Source organism: Zootoca vivipara, chromosome 6 (genome assembly GCF_963506605.1).
Source record: "Zootoca vivipara chromosome 6, rZooViv1.1, whole genome shotgun sequence".
Classification (NCBI taxonomy): domain Eukaryota; kingdom Metazoa; phylum Chordata; class Lepidosauria; order Squamata; family Lacertidae; genus Zootoca; species Zootoca vivipara.
In genome coordinates, this window is record NC_083281.1 from 63838561 (window position 1) to 63853405 (window position 14845).

Consider the following 14845-nt stretch of genomic DNA (forward strand, 5'->3'; position numbering starts at 1 on the left):
TGGAGAAGCAAGATACGTTGGGGTGTTAATGCTGTGAGCCCTCCATCTTATGCTCAGGTTGTAAATATGTGCAAATAAAACCATATATACTAAAGGCACCACAGTCTTCGCTGATCCTCATTCCAAGGAAACTGAACCTGAGTAAGCCCCTGGAACCCCTGAATTCTTTCACTGCTCAGAGATTGGGGTGGCATAAAGCAGTAGTGCTTTAACAACCTGGTCTAAGTGGTTTAAAAAACAAACTGCCATCAACCTCCTCATATTTTCCCCTGCCCCATCACCCATCATGTAAATCAGAGGATAAGGTAGGTTTTAGCAAAAGCCTTAATGAATCTGGTTTCTTTCGTCTGAGAGATTTTTATAACCAGACTGGTGTTCTTTCACATCATCAACTCTCCACGATTAGTCGATGCCAAACATTACTGGTTAAGCATTCAGCAGCTATTTCATTTCATTTCTTCCTTGATATATTTGTTAGTATTTGAGTGTATAGCAATGCTGCCAACACCTTGTATTAAGGGACTGGTTTCTAAAATATACACAGCCCTATTTTGAATATGAGCCATTTGCACCAATGTTAGGGACCATCTATGAATAATTTCCACATTGTTTTCTCCAACAGAGGCCAAGAATGAAAAAAATGGTTTTGTGGACCAGAGTTTATTCCATATCAGTTTCTTCCCTCCAGGTCTTTTTCACATACCATAGTGAGGGCTAACTGATTAGAAGATGGTATGTGAAATATATCCTTCCTTCCTTCCTTCCTTCCTTCCTTCCTTCCTTCCTTCCTTCCTTCCTTCCTTCCTTCCTTCCTTCCTAGATGTGTATTCATTGAATTAAAATAATTTTTTGAATTAAAAAAAAAAGCAAACTGATGCAGAAATGTGGCAAACTGGAAAGACAAGAAACTGAGATCCTGGGAAACTGACAAAGTCACAGGGGCCAAATGGAGAAGTATGGAGAGCAGCATACTGTACTCCTAACATATGGTCACTGAACTATCCATATTCTCACAAATGTAGAAAGCGGCTTTATACTGAGTGTTAGCCCATTGGTCATGTGGCTCAATACTGTCTACACTGACTGGCAGCAGCTCTCCTGGGTTTCAGACAAAGTTCTCTCCCGTTTCTACCTGGAGATGCCAGGGATTGAATCTGGGACCTTCTGCTTGCAAAGTAGATGCTCTCCCACTGAGTGACAGTCCTTCCTACTGGCCAAGGAGAAGATGTGAGCAACCGTAGCATCACTGAGAATGGAAAGTCAAAGAGAATGTGACAAGTTCATGTTGACCACTGTGAGAACAGAAGACCACAAGGGCCTTTGGACTAGAAGGGCCTTATGTTTTTAAGTACTGTACTGTAGTTATGAAAGGTAAAGATCTGCTTTGCAACAAAAAATGATTTGGCGTGAAATGTATGGAAAGTGTGTGGCCTTCAAGAATTCACCATGCTTTGGCCCTCCTAGAAAGTAGGAGCAACATAATATTGCTTAAGATTAATTATGTTGGGTTATGTTTTGCTTTTATTGCACTGTTTATTAGTTTCATGTTGCAAGCTGCTGCGACGCCTTGCAAACTGCTCAGAATGTGGCCTGTAAATTTCAAGTGAGCCAATAAAAGAAACTACAACTATAAAATTACTTTGCACAGAGAGCAAAGAGCAATAGACACACACAGTCATTTGTCTGAAGGGTGGTTCCAGTGACGTAACGTGACAAATATTTCCAGCATGTTCATTGACAAGTACAAAGACACACATTCTACCTTCTGCTTGTGCTGTTTACCTCAAAAAAGGCTGACTAAAAGTTGTTCTACATGGACCTCACTTTTTTTAATTGTCTCCGGTCTATCACTCCTCTAACTTGGCCACATATTGTACTCAGATGACACTATACTTCCTTGTCAGCTATGCTGGTTCTCTCCAATTCATGTATGAATTCACCGGAGTTAATGGTAAATCCAACTTTATTCTTAATGAGCTATGGAAGCCTGCACAGAGTTCATAATTGACTCCTTCAGCCAGGACACACCTCTGAGTCACTTTCCAGACCCTGGCCTCCTGCGTCATATAATAGCTGTTTCTCCAAAAGGGATGTGTGCCAGATATTTATTTATTTATTATACAGTAATACCTCAGGTTACGGCTGCTTCACGTTGCACATTTTCGGGTTGCACACCGTGCCAAACCCGGAAGTCCTGGAACAGGTTACTTCCAGGTTTCGGAGCTCATGCATGCGCAGAAGCGCTAAATCGTGACCCGCGCATGCGCAGATGCGGCACTGTAGGTTGCAAACACTGTGGGTTGCAAGCGTACCTCCTGCACGGATCACATTCGCAACCCGAGCGTCCACTGTATTTAAGCCCCACCAGTTCTCCAAGGGACTCAAGGTGGCATACATATTTCTCCTCCCCACAACAACCTTATGGGGTAGGTAGAGAGACAGTGACTGGCCCAAGGTCACCCTGTGAGCTTCATGTTGAGTTGATAATGCATATATTACACCGGACAGGAGTGTATGGCATACCTGTCAACTGCCCTGGAAAAAAATAGGACATGTGTGGTTTTTTTTCCTCGTGAGAGGACAGTGGCCGAAATGGCTGCTGTGATCTCATGCAATTTCCCACTGGCTGATGCAAATATCTAACTACCGGTATGTAGAATTCTAACATTTGATCCTGATGTTGAAAGGTTTGGTATGTATTTCCCTCCAGCACAAAGATCTAGCCTTTTAAGAAAATCAAGGGGCTGGCCACTTTCTTGCTACCATTAAAAGGTATGCACTTGTGGAATAATGTTCTGTTCAAGCAAAGTTTACCATAACGGGAGCAGATGGTCTGTTTCTGCTGGAAAATTGAAGGCAGGCAGCTTCCTAAACAGCACACATGAAATGATGGTGACATCTGGTGGTCATTAATGTTTCACTTGTACATCCGAGAGAAATCTCAGTGCTGTTGAGCTATAGCCAAAACTGCAGAATATGATGCAGGCTCGTGGAAAGCTAGTCTGAAGCATGGGGAGAAAGTCTTGTTAGAATAAAGTTACAGACTCAAAGAAGCAGCCAGTGCCTGGCCGGGACCCCAACCAGCTTAGCCCTCCGAGACTAGCTTAGGGGGTGCAGAACAGGCCTGGGGCAGGTATACTCAGCTGCCCCCCCCCAAAAAAATCACATTTCACAACATATGAGTAGTGTGAGTGGGGGCTGGGCGAACCACATTGAAGACCTCAGGCATGGAGGAGGGTCAATCTCATCCTTTCTTTCCACACTGTGGCTCCAGTCCAAATCATCTGTCAGGAGAGTTGGCCAGGGCGTAGGCTTGGCCAGGGCGTAGGCCACCACTGTAGCTGTACCCACAGCTGTGTCACCTCCGCCGCTTGTGGAGAAGCACTCTGGAGGACCACCACACTCGTTTTCTGATTTCGTTGGGTTGTTCTCATTTTGTGTTCTGCATTCCACCCGCCCCACATACTGTCTGAACTAATGAAGAGCAGGTTAAAAGTACTTGAAATAAACGTATAAAATGCCTTGATAAAAAGGTCTTTGTTGACAGCCCCACATATGACCACCTCATTTCTTCCACTGTTTGTACAATTTTCTCATTTGAGAGGAGAACCTAAATGACCTTCTCACACCAATAGGTGGTGCTGGTGATCAGAAATCACTTTCAACACAGAAAACGAAAAGTTCGCATTAAACAGTGAGAAATCCCTCCCAAATGGACACAACGGTATTGTGGAGAGGTGAAGGGGGGAATGGTAGTGTGTGGACCAAAAATACACTTCAGTTGGAATTCGTTCAAAAGAAGAAAAGAAGGAACACGGGCCGCCCACCCGTGACTCCCAAGCCTCCCCCGATCTCCTTCCCCCTTTGTTTTGACAGATCGGGGGAGGCTCAGGAGTCGCAGGCGGGTGGCCGTTGCCCAGGAGGGGTGCAAGGTGCACAGTTTCTCTGCCAGGCAAGGCGCAAATCCCTTCTTCTGCACTTTTCAATCTCCCTACCCACCTCTGCCTGTGCAAAAACTATCTTCCCACCCCTCACAGTTTTCTAGGGACTGGTGGCAACCCTAGGCACTGAAACATAGGGTTCGCTGTCTCCCCCGATCTGTCAAAACAAAGGGGGAAGGAGATCGGGGGAGGCTCGTTAGTTGCAGGCGGGCGGCGCGGTTGCCCTGGAGGAGCGCAAGATGTGCAGGTTCTCTGCTGGGCAAGGCGCAGAGGGGTGAGGTGACTTTGATCCCCTCAGCCAACCGGAGCGGCGGCGGAGCTGCCGCTGAGCTGGGCAGCTGAGCGTGAGAGAGAGTGTGTCCCTGACGGCCAGGTACAGCAGAAGTCATATTGATTTTTTCTGTTCCACTCTCAAATGTCCAGGGGAGTGAACTGCACTCTGCCCCTTGGGCGCACGCAGGCTCTGCGCTGCCTCTCCCCCAGCTGTAGGGTGGTTGAGTGGGAGAGGGCAGGCAGACTCTGGAGGTCCCACGGTGCACCACTCCCCTCCCCTGCAAGGAGCTCAGTGATGGCACCCAGGGCGGGCTGAGAGGAGCAGCAGCCATTACACAGCTTGCCTCAGTGTTTGACGTTTAAAATATTTATTAATTTTGGGCTCAAAAAATAGAGGTCGTCTTATACATGGGGGCATCTTATAGACAGGGAAATATGGTAATTCCTCCTTCAAGAGCCATGGCATACCCTCCAACATTTCTCTGATGAAAATAGGAGCGTTCTAAAGAAAAGCGGGACATTCTGGGATCAAATCAAAACAGAAACTGGAACAGTCCCTGGAAAATAGGGGCACTTGGAGGGTCTGCCATGGCAGAGCCATGAGTGAACAGTACTTCCCCCATCGGGAGCTATGGGAAGACAGCACTTCTTCCATCAGGAGCTATGGAGCATTCTGTGTGGAGGGTTTTACAATTTATTGCTGTTACTCATTACATTTTTTACTCTACTGCTCAAAGAAGCTCAAGGTGGCACATGTGTCTCACGACTGATTTTATTATCACCCCAAGTTAGGTAGGCAAACTGCTCAAAGAAGCTCAAGGTGGCACATGTGACTCACTACTGATTTTATTCTCACCCCAACCCTGTTAGGTAGGCAAAGCTCAGAGGTAGGGACCTCCCCGCCAATAAGAGATTTTAACACAGAGCTTGAATGGTCAGCTGTCGGGTGTGCTGTAGTAATGGGTTTCCTGTGTTGCCAGGAGGTTAGGCTAGATCAGAATTGCCATATGTCCAGAATTTGCTGACAAACTCAGAATACTGTACAGTGGTGCCTCACTTAACGAATGCCCTGCTTAACGAAATTTTCGCTTAACGAAAGGATTTTTCGAGCGGAGGTTGCCTCACTAGACGAATTCGTTTTATGAAAAATTCGTCTAGCGAATCGTGGTTTCCCATAGGAATGCATTGAAATTCATTTAATGCGTTCCTATGGGCAAAAAAAAATTTCAATGCATTCCTATGGGATTCGCTAGACGAATTTTTCGTTATAAGAAAAGACCCGTGGAACGAATTAAATTTGTCTAGCGAGGCACCACTGTAGTAGGAAGCAGTGTCCGGGTGGAAATTGGCAAAATGTCTGTGAAAATCCAGATGTATGGCAACCTATGTCAGCAGTGTCGTTTTTGCCCAACAACTTCTGTGTATGGATTTTCACTTTTTGAAATATGGCAACTGTAGACTAGATGACATTGGAAGTCCCTCCCTACTCAATGATTCCCATGACCCAGTCCAATATCATTCAGTGAACATGCCTCCCATAACACTTAGGGTGGTGGTGTACAAAACAAAAATGACTGCAGCAGTCAGACTAACCCACTCCTGTGTATCAAGTTACAGTACTCCATCTGGTTTTACCAACCGGAAATCCAGGGTAGGACATGTTTTCTTGGCAGTGGAAAAGCGGAAGATAAGAAAACAGCTTACGCAGTTAGAAACTGCAAAGCTCCACTCTCTCCTCGGCTTTTACCCTCTTTGACTCAGAAGAGAGAAATAAAGGGACGCTGGTATGGATTTCTAGGACAGATTTGACTTCTGAAACTTTTGGCTTTGGTGAAACGGGAGCCAGAGGGGTTTGCGTGCTCCTCCCACTTTTTAGCAAATCATTCAAGGAGATGCGAGAAATTTGATCCCCCCCCTCTCCCTGTGCAAGTGAAAGGCACTCTAGAAGGTAAGGCACTTTAGCAAACTCTGGAATCTCTTAGTGAATACAATTTTGCTGGTGAGGGGTCTCTCTCTCTCTCTCTCTCTCTCTGCATTTATTTTTATTTATTTTTAATTAGAGAACATTTTTCATGTGAATGCATCACACAGGGCAGCTGACACCAATTTTTTTAAATAAAAAAATGCAATTCCATAAAAGCAATTACAAAAGAGACAGGATCAGCAGTTAGAAACCACTCTTAAAAACTCTTTCTAAACACACACATACACACTTGCATGGACACAGGAAAAATGACTGCCTGTTGCATAAGGACAAGATGAAAGGGTTCAAGGTTGATTTAGAAATGCGTCTCTTAAATGAGTCTAAACCAAAAAAAGGGGTTGGAAGGGATGACTCAGCTGTTTTGTTTAGACAGGACGGGAACAATACGAGTCAACAATTGTGCATGCCAACTGAGTTATAATCAAGCTGCTAGGAACTGGATTTCTGCAGACTCTTTAAAAAGAAGAGTGAATAATAATAATAATAATAATAATAATAATAATAATAATAATAGATTTTATTTGTATCCCACCCTCCCCGGCCAAGACCGGGCTCAGGGCGTGTAACATCAAAGTATATAATACATTAGAACAGGGGTGTCAAACTCAAATTCATCGGGGGCCGCATCAGCAGTCTGGTCACCCTCAAAGGGCCGGTTGTATCTGTAGGACTATGTGTCCACTCTTTATTATCATAAATTATTGTCACTGCATTCAATTATTACTGGTTTTTTTGTAATAATGTAAGTAATAACTAGCTCTGAAAGCAGAAACATAGTCAGAATAATGGCAAGTAGATATTCAAATGTACAATTATTGTACAATTTATTGAAAAATGATTTTTGGTAACTGCACTGGGTGGTGGAGGCTCGCTAGGGTTTAATGCAGGACCTTTGCAGAGCTACTAGTACCTGGAGATGCTGGGGTCCTTCTGCATGCAGGACAGATGTTCTGCCAGTGAGCCACCACCCTTCACCAAAGGGACTGGCTGAGGTTGACTCACTGGAGCTGCTGTCCTGGTTCCAGGGTTTAAGGGCCAGAAGTATAAAGCAGCATCCTATGTTTCTGAGGAGAGGGAGGGGAAGGGAGGGAGGAAGGAAGGAAGAAAAGAGGGAGTGGGAGGGAGAGAGGAAGGAAGGAAAGAGGGGAGAGAAAGAAGAGTAGGAAATAAGGAAGGGAATAAAGAAGGAAAGAAAAAGAAAGAGGGAGAGAAGACAGAAAGGGAGAAAGAAGGAAGGAAGTAGAGAGGGAAAGAAAGAATAAGAATGAGGGAGAGGAAGAAATATGGGAAGGACGGAAGAAAGAAAGAAAGAAAGAAAGAAAGAAAAGAGGGAGCAGGAGGGAGAGAGGAAGGAAAGAGGGGAGAGAAAGAAGAGTAGGAAAGAAGGAAGGGAATAAAGAAGGAAAGAAAAAGAAAGACGGAGAGAAGACAGAGATAAAGAAGGAAGGAAGGAGAGGGAAAGAAAGAATAAGAACGAGAGAGAGGAAGAAAGAAAGAGAGGGGGGGGGTCGCCGCCTTGATTCAGCGCCAGAAAAGAGCGCAAAGGGACCCAGGGGCAAAAAGCATTTCCCGTGCAGCGTGAGGCAGCGGGTGTCCGTTTTAGCAGACGTGCGTAAAGCCTCAGAGTTGCACGTTCATAAGGCTGAGCCACTGCTGAGCTCACGTTCATGAGGCTGAGCCGCGGCAGGAGGAGGAGGAGGTGAGGCAAGAGGAGGAGGAGGCGGCTTGTCGGGTCGGTGTCCGGCAGTACCGTACAGAGAGTCCTGAGCCTCTGGGACGCAGCAGTGGTCTGTAGCACTTTGAATCCTCCTCCTCCTCCACGCGGCGCTGCTGGGTGCTTTGTCTGTGCTTCAGTAGCAGCAGCAGCCATTTCCAGGCGCCGAGCCGTGGCAGGAGGAGGAGGATTCAAAGTGCTACAGAGCACTGCTGCGTCGCAGAGGCTCAGGACTCTCCGTGCGGCGCTGCTGGGCGCTGCCCCGGCAAGCTGCCTCCTCCTTCTCCTGCTGTGGCTCGGGGCGCTCCACGCAGCGCTGCTCCGGCCGCCTTTCTACCCCCCCCCCCAGGCCCCAGCTGTTTGTCGGCGCTTTGTCGGCGCGGCGCTTCAGCAGCAAGGTCCCGCTGCTGGGTCCCGCTGGCTGGGGCGCTCGGCGGGCCACATGACGAGGTCTGGCGGGCCGGATTTGGCCCCCGGGCCTTGAGTTTGACACCCGTGCATTAGAACATAAAAACAGACAATTGATTAAAATACAGCTTAAAATCAGAATAAAACTCAGAATAAAATCAGATGGCAACCCACATGGGAACATTAAGACCTCACCAGGCCCAGCTATTTGTGTTGGTCTTATATGAGCCAGTGAGAAGAATTAGAGAGGCCACTTACCGGAACATGCAGGGTCTTGTAAAAAGAGGAGGGGTCAGTCTGGGCCCCGACCAAAAGCCTGGTGGAACACCTTCATCTTGCAGGCCCTGCGGAAAGATGTCAAGTCCTGCAGGGCCCTGGTCTCTTGAGACAGAGCATTCTACCAGGTTGGGGCCCGGGACCTCCAAGGTGTTATTGTTTGCTGACCGTAAGCTCCTCCGTGGGGGATACCAGGAGAGGCGGTCCCATAGGTACGAGGGTCCTAGGCTATACTGTATAGGCCTTTAAAGATTAAAGCTAGCACCTTAAACCTGATCCTGTACTCCACCTGGGCCAGTGCAGCTGGTATAACACTGGATGAATGTGAACCCGTGGCGAGGACCCTGTAAGGAGCCTCGCCGCGGCATTCTGCACCCGCTGGAGTTTCTGGGTCAGCTTCAAGGGCAGCCCCGCATAGAGTGAATTACAATAATTGAGTCTGGAGGTGACCATCACATGGCAAGATCAGGGTGGGAAAGGTAAGGGACCAACTGCTTAGCACGGTGGAGGTGGAAAAATGCCACCTTTGCTGTAGCTGCAACCTGCGCTTCCATAGAGAGGGAGGCATCAAAGGTCACGCCCAGACTCCTGACAGAAGGAGCTGGTGCTAATTGCACCCCTGCAAGAGGTGGGAGTTGGCCCCCCAACCCCATGTCGTCCCGACCCAACCAGAGGACCTCTGTCTTCGAAGGATTTAACTTCAACCAGCTCCCACACAGCCATCTAGCCACAGATTCCAAACATCTGGTCAGTATAGTCCATTTAGAGAAACTTTCCTGGTTTCGGGGGCCTTTTAGACAGCAATGTGTATTCCATCACTTACTTCAAAATGGGTTCAGGCAAATTATTCCATTTTTCCTGACATTCCCTTATTGGATAATTTCCATGTTTTACGTGATACTCCACATGACATAAAAGCCACTTCTGCAAAAGTATTGGAATTTAGTGCAAGTTGAGTGCTCATTTCCATGTTATTCACTTCCAGGAGGGGGGAAAACTGCTTTCAAGAGCTGGAAAATTGCAATAGTTTTCTGCTGTAATTTCATATGATGAAATCTGATCTAGTATCCCAGGCAGGATACAGTCATTCCTGTTATTTAAAATGCTAGCGCAACAGATCAATCAGAAAGCTACAGTTCCATAACACAACAGCTATCAAAGGATCTAGATAGAATTGCTAGTGTTAAGTACGCAAGAAAAGCCTCCTGGATTGGCCCATCTAGACCACCATCCTGTTCTCCCAGTGGCCTATAGGAAGCCCGTAAGCAGAATCCAAGCACAAGAGCACCCTCCCCCTCCTGCGGTTTCCAGCAACTGGCATTCAGAATTGTGGAGGCAGAGCATAGCCATCATGGCTACTAGCCACTGAAGGTGTTTCCATCCGTGAATTTGTGTAACCATCTTTTAAAGCCATCTAGTTTGGTGGCCATCACTGCTTCCTGTGGGAGTGAGTTCCACAGTTTAACAAAATGGTCTCATAGTTTAACTAGCATTATAATCAGGAAAACTAACACAATAATACCCATGTCTGAATGCAACCTTAGCAATGTGGGGATTGAGGGGTGAGGTCCTCCTGCTCATTCTGCTGGACCCTGGACTTCTTTCTCAAGTCCTGCCCCGATGGCATCACTGACACAGGGACCAAGTGGTTTTCCATGACTTATTAGTAATGGCAGCTCTATGGATAGCCCCAAGACTCAAGAGTTACTAAGGCAGAAGATCAGAACCTCAATGGGATTGCTGGAAAGGGAGTGTCATGGTGAAAAGAAATTTGACTGAGTTCTAAGCTGAAGGCAAACCTACCTAATTCAGCCTTTCCAAAACAATACACAACCCCAAACGCACTCTGAATTTTGCAATGCAGTTCGCTAACCAAATACTTTCTTCTTTATTTCATATCCCACCTTTCCATTTTCATACTCAAAGCACTTAAAACTAAGAAAACTATGATAATAACCAATCAGTACAAAAACACACATGATAATAACAGGAACAATCTACAAAATCAGAATGATCTGGTAGAAAATTGAGGACTGACCCCTCCATCTGCTGCTGTCTTTGGACACAATAGTTTAGTGGTCGTCCTGGTGTCATTATGACACATAGTTCAATTTCCTTTTGCAGACTTCTAATGTGTTCAAATACGCATATACTAGAGCAGCAATGGCTGATAAAAATGAATTAAATTAGGAGTGTTGGTTTGTAAAAATATGTCTGTTGGGAAAATAGCATACAGAAATGTGTATATTGGGAGAGGTACCCATTGGAATGCTGACAATTTTTCATGGGCACTTTAAAACAAGAACAACCCAGAGACATGAAGGAATGTGGAGCTGAATTTAAGATTGGGACAATGAGAAACTGGAAATCGAGAGATTCACTCTTTTTTTGTGATTACCAAGGAATAGGCTGCTTTCAGTTTGCAAATAACCTTGGATTTTATTTTATTTTTTAAAAACAACCTTGGATTTTTTAAAAAATTAAAAAAATCCTAAGCTTAAATAACAGAAAGCAAAACAGATTGAAATTTCAAACTATTATTTCCATACAAGTACCGTAATCACAGCTCAATATGCTTCTTTTAGGGGAGGGGGGTGTCGATTGGCAGAGAATGGGTGGGTGTTACCCAAGAACCTTGCAGTAGATGGAGAAAAGAAACAACAGCACCGTTGTGCCAAAGTTCTATGCGAGTTAAATTAGTTATGAGCCAGTGCTTTTTATTTATGTCTGCATTCTGGAAGCACGCTCAAAGGAACAGGGAAAGTTGCCCTTAAAGCTTTCTGATATTTAAAACTACAGCTTGACAATTGGCAGGGGGCTGTTTGTAAATAAGCCTGAACACAGTTGTGTTCACCTGATAACAGGTAGCTGGGGACCACAATTGCTTTGTGAATCAACCCTTCTTCTCTTAATAACGGGTTTAGCAAAGTGGTTAGGAGACTGAGCTGCATATGACTCAGGGAGTCCCTGCTTTAAACGTTATCTCTCCCATGAGATCATTTGGCTATATGAAGGCAAGCCCCCCCCCCTTTAATCCTCCTTTCCGTAATATGGGGTATAATAATACTGACCTTACAAGAGGGATGAGGAATCTGTGGTCCTCTAGAGGAATGGTGGAAGACCATGAGCTGAGCCCAAGGGTCAAGTTAGGCCTTCCTGTCATGCACCGGATATGATATGACATGTGATGTGGTGATAGACACCCGACTGGGCTTAAAAGCAGGATTTACAGGCACTATGGATTTCAAACCATGGGCAGCAAAGGAAAATGGATCCCCTGAAGTCATTGTGTCTTCATGTGGTTGACAGGTGGGAGGTCCTATCTTTCAAAGCTGGCCGACAGGACATGGAGGAGGTTAAGGATCAGGCCCACTGGCTGAATCATGTTTCCCACTACTAGTCTAAAGGGAAAAACCTCAAAGTGTGATAAGGGGTTCACATTGCACCCCCCCCTCCAACCCCCAAACTTTCCTGCGTTCACTGAGGAAGATCTGCAGGGGACTTCCACTCACGTTTGCTTGAACATGATTACGCAAACTCCTCCATGCAACGCAAGTTCTTGCTTTATCAGGGTCCTCAATTGCACAGAGAGTTCTGCTTGTGTTCAAGTGAAATGGAGCTTGGAAAGGCCATAGCTCAGTGGCAGAGCATCTGTTTTGCACACAGAAGGTGCCAGGTAGAAATGGAATGTATAAAGATGGAGAGCCACTGCCAGTCAGCGTGGACAATATATGGAGCTAGATGGACCAGCGTGGACAATATATGCAGCTACCTTTGTTTCTGATCCAGCACAGGGAAGACCAGGGACACAGTATGTGGGGTGATGTGCATGGGGATGTTGGGAACAGGACTTGTGCGTGTCATTCTGTGCCTGATGCAGCTTCCATGTGTTCAGGCAAGCACTTGAACACACTTTACATGTTGTTGGGACTCCACTACCATCTGTGCCAGCCAGCATGGCCAATGACCAGAGGGGATGGGATCTGCAGTCCAACAATATCTGGAGGGCCACAGGTTCCCCAGCCATGCCTTATAGAGTTAGAATGACTACAGCTATATAAAACATACAAACACTTCGTACACTTGAAAGTATCATCATTCCCAACAACTGTAAAATAGAAGAGATCATGCAAGGAGGTAGAATAATCTAATTATTCACCCCCCCCCTCTCTCTCTCTCTCTCTCTCTCTCTCCAGGACAGTAGGAGGAAAAACTCATCAACATGAATATCGAGGAATATTTTGCAAGAATTTCCTACAAAGGTCCCCAGGAATGCCTGGACTTGGAAACGTTAACAGCAGTCTTTCAACATCACATCCGATCGGTGCCGTTTGAAAACCTCAGCATGCACTGTGGTGAAACCATTCAGTTGGACTTAGAATCGATCTATGACAAAATTGTGAAGCGGAACCGTGGTGGCTGGTGCATGGAGAACAACCACCTCTTATTCTGGGTCTTTCAGACAATGGGCTACGATACCAGCCTTTTAGGAGCCTACGTTTACAGCCCTCCTCAAGACGCCTATGAGAAAGACATTAATCATCTCCTCCTGAAAGTGGTGATTGACGGCAAGGCCTACATTGTGGATGGCGGCTTTGGGATAGCCTACCAAATGTGGCAGCCAATGGAACTGGCGTCTGGGAAAGATCAGCCTCAGACACCGGGCATCTTCCGCTTCACTGAAGACAATGGAGTGTGGTATTTTGACAAAATGAAGCGCAAGCAGTGCACAGTAGGTACTGACAACACATTCCCCTCCTCTGTTACTCCAGAAAGCATGACCTGCAAGAAAGTTTTCTCATTTACCCTTCAGCCACGGACGATAGAAGAGTTTCGACCTAGGAACCTGCATCTTCAAACTGCTCCAGATTCCCTGTTTGTGAAGAAGTCTATCTGTAGCCTGCAGACCACCAGCGGCTTTCAGGTTTTGGTTGGGTGGACGTTGACGGAAACCACATATAATTACAAAGACCACGTGGATCTGGTGAAAAGCACCACCCTTACTGACGACGAAGTGGAGAAAACTCTGCAGGAGCGATTCAACATAAGATTAGATAAGAAGCTTGTCCCCATTAACACCAGCTTGAGTTCCATGTTTTGATTCGAAGAGCTACCAGAGCTACAAACATTCAAAGCAAATTGGGAGGATGATGCTTGGATCACAGAATCATAGAATTATAGAGTTGGAAGGGACCCTGAGGGTCATCTAGTACAACCCCATTCAATGCAGGAATCTCAACTAGACATCACGATGATGATGATGATGATGACGATGAATGTAATAATGTTTCTCTCGATTAATATTTTGCAATTCCTTGCTATGATGGAGTGTGAAATCAACAGTAATTTTTATTACCAACTCATGCTGAAAGTAAAGAAGATAACATCAACAAAATTTAAAGGTTGCTGTGTTGCCCCATGAGGAAAAAATCCTAAATCCTAAAATGGGGGTGGGGGAGGGGGAGAGAGATAGCAGACATTTGATGCTAGGAATGCAGATGTTAGGAAGCAAGAACATTCAATTATTGATTCACCACATTTAACAATTTAAAACCCAGCTGTTAATCAGGGCAGTCTTCATCTTAGGGTGAAAAATAGGTAAAGGCATCTTGTTTATGCCACGTTTCTAAAACTTTTTATCCCTCAAAAAGGGAGATGGGACTTGCCATGGCTCAACTGGAACCACTCAGCTATGGGTTGCAGCCAACGTTAATTCTACTTGGAGTAGACCCACTGGCTGTCTTAGAGACATTAATTTTAATAGGTCTATTCTGAGAAGGATTTAGTCAGCAACAACCCATTGAAATTAATGGACATGACTAATTTAGGTCCATTAATTTCAATAAGGATAGTCTCATTAGAACTTAAGAAGCATAAAGATCCCTGTGGTATCTGGCCAAATCTAATCCAGGATCATCGTTCTCAGTGGGAAGTCCATGAGAACCCTACAAGCAGAACGAAGGCACAATAGCAGCTCTACCCTCCTGCAGCTTCAGTAACTAATTCAGAAGTGTAACTGTCTCTGAGCATGAAGACACAGCATAGCCATCATGGCTAGTAGCTCTTGATAGCCTTATCCTCCATGAATTTGTCTCATCCTTTTATCAAGCCATCCAAGTTTGTCACCATCACTATATCGTGAGGGAGCGACTCTGCAATGCTGGATACAAGCTACCGGTTTCAGTGGTCCAATGCCCCATATTACGTGTCCAGCTGTTTCTCATATCAAGCAAGCTGTTTTGTCGTGTT

At 45.6% G+C, this 14845-nt stretch overlaps 1 protein-coding gene across 3 annotated transcripts; it reads left to right on the forward strand.

Moving 5' to 3' along the window:
• The first annotated feature begins 5871 nt into the window (after window positions 1-5871).
• LOC118086513 (arylamine N-acetyltransferase, pineal gland isozyme NAT-3-like) lies at window positions 5872-13705 on the forward strand. Of its 3 annotated transcripts, none has more exons than XM_060276066.1 (2): window positions 5872-6162; window positions 12798-13705. In XM_060276066.1, the coding sequence occupies exon 2, from the start codon at window positions 12819-12821 to the stop codon at window positions 13695-13697; it is 879 nt and encodes a 292-aa protein (XP_060132049.1). In that variant the 5' UTR covers window positions 5872-6162; window positions 12798-12818; the 3' UTR covers window positions 13698-13705. The 3 variants fall into 3 exon arrangements, with proteins under 3 accessions (XP_060132049.1, XP_060132050.1, XP_034974086.2); XM_060276067.1 differs by having other exon boundaries at window positions 12801-13705; XM_035118195.2 differs by having other exon boundaries at window positions 5873-6162; window positions 12793-13705.
• Window positions 13706-14845: the final 1140 nt, after the last annotated feature.

Coding starts and splice junctions, on each gene's coding strand:
- LOC118086513 (XM_060276066.1), top strand. CDS start 12,819: ATGAATATCGAGGAATATTTTGCAAGAATTTCCTACAAAGGTCCCCAG.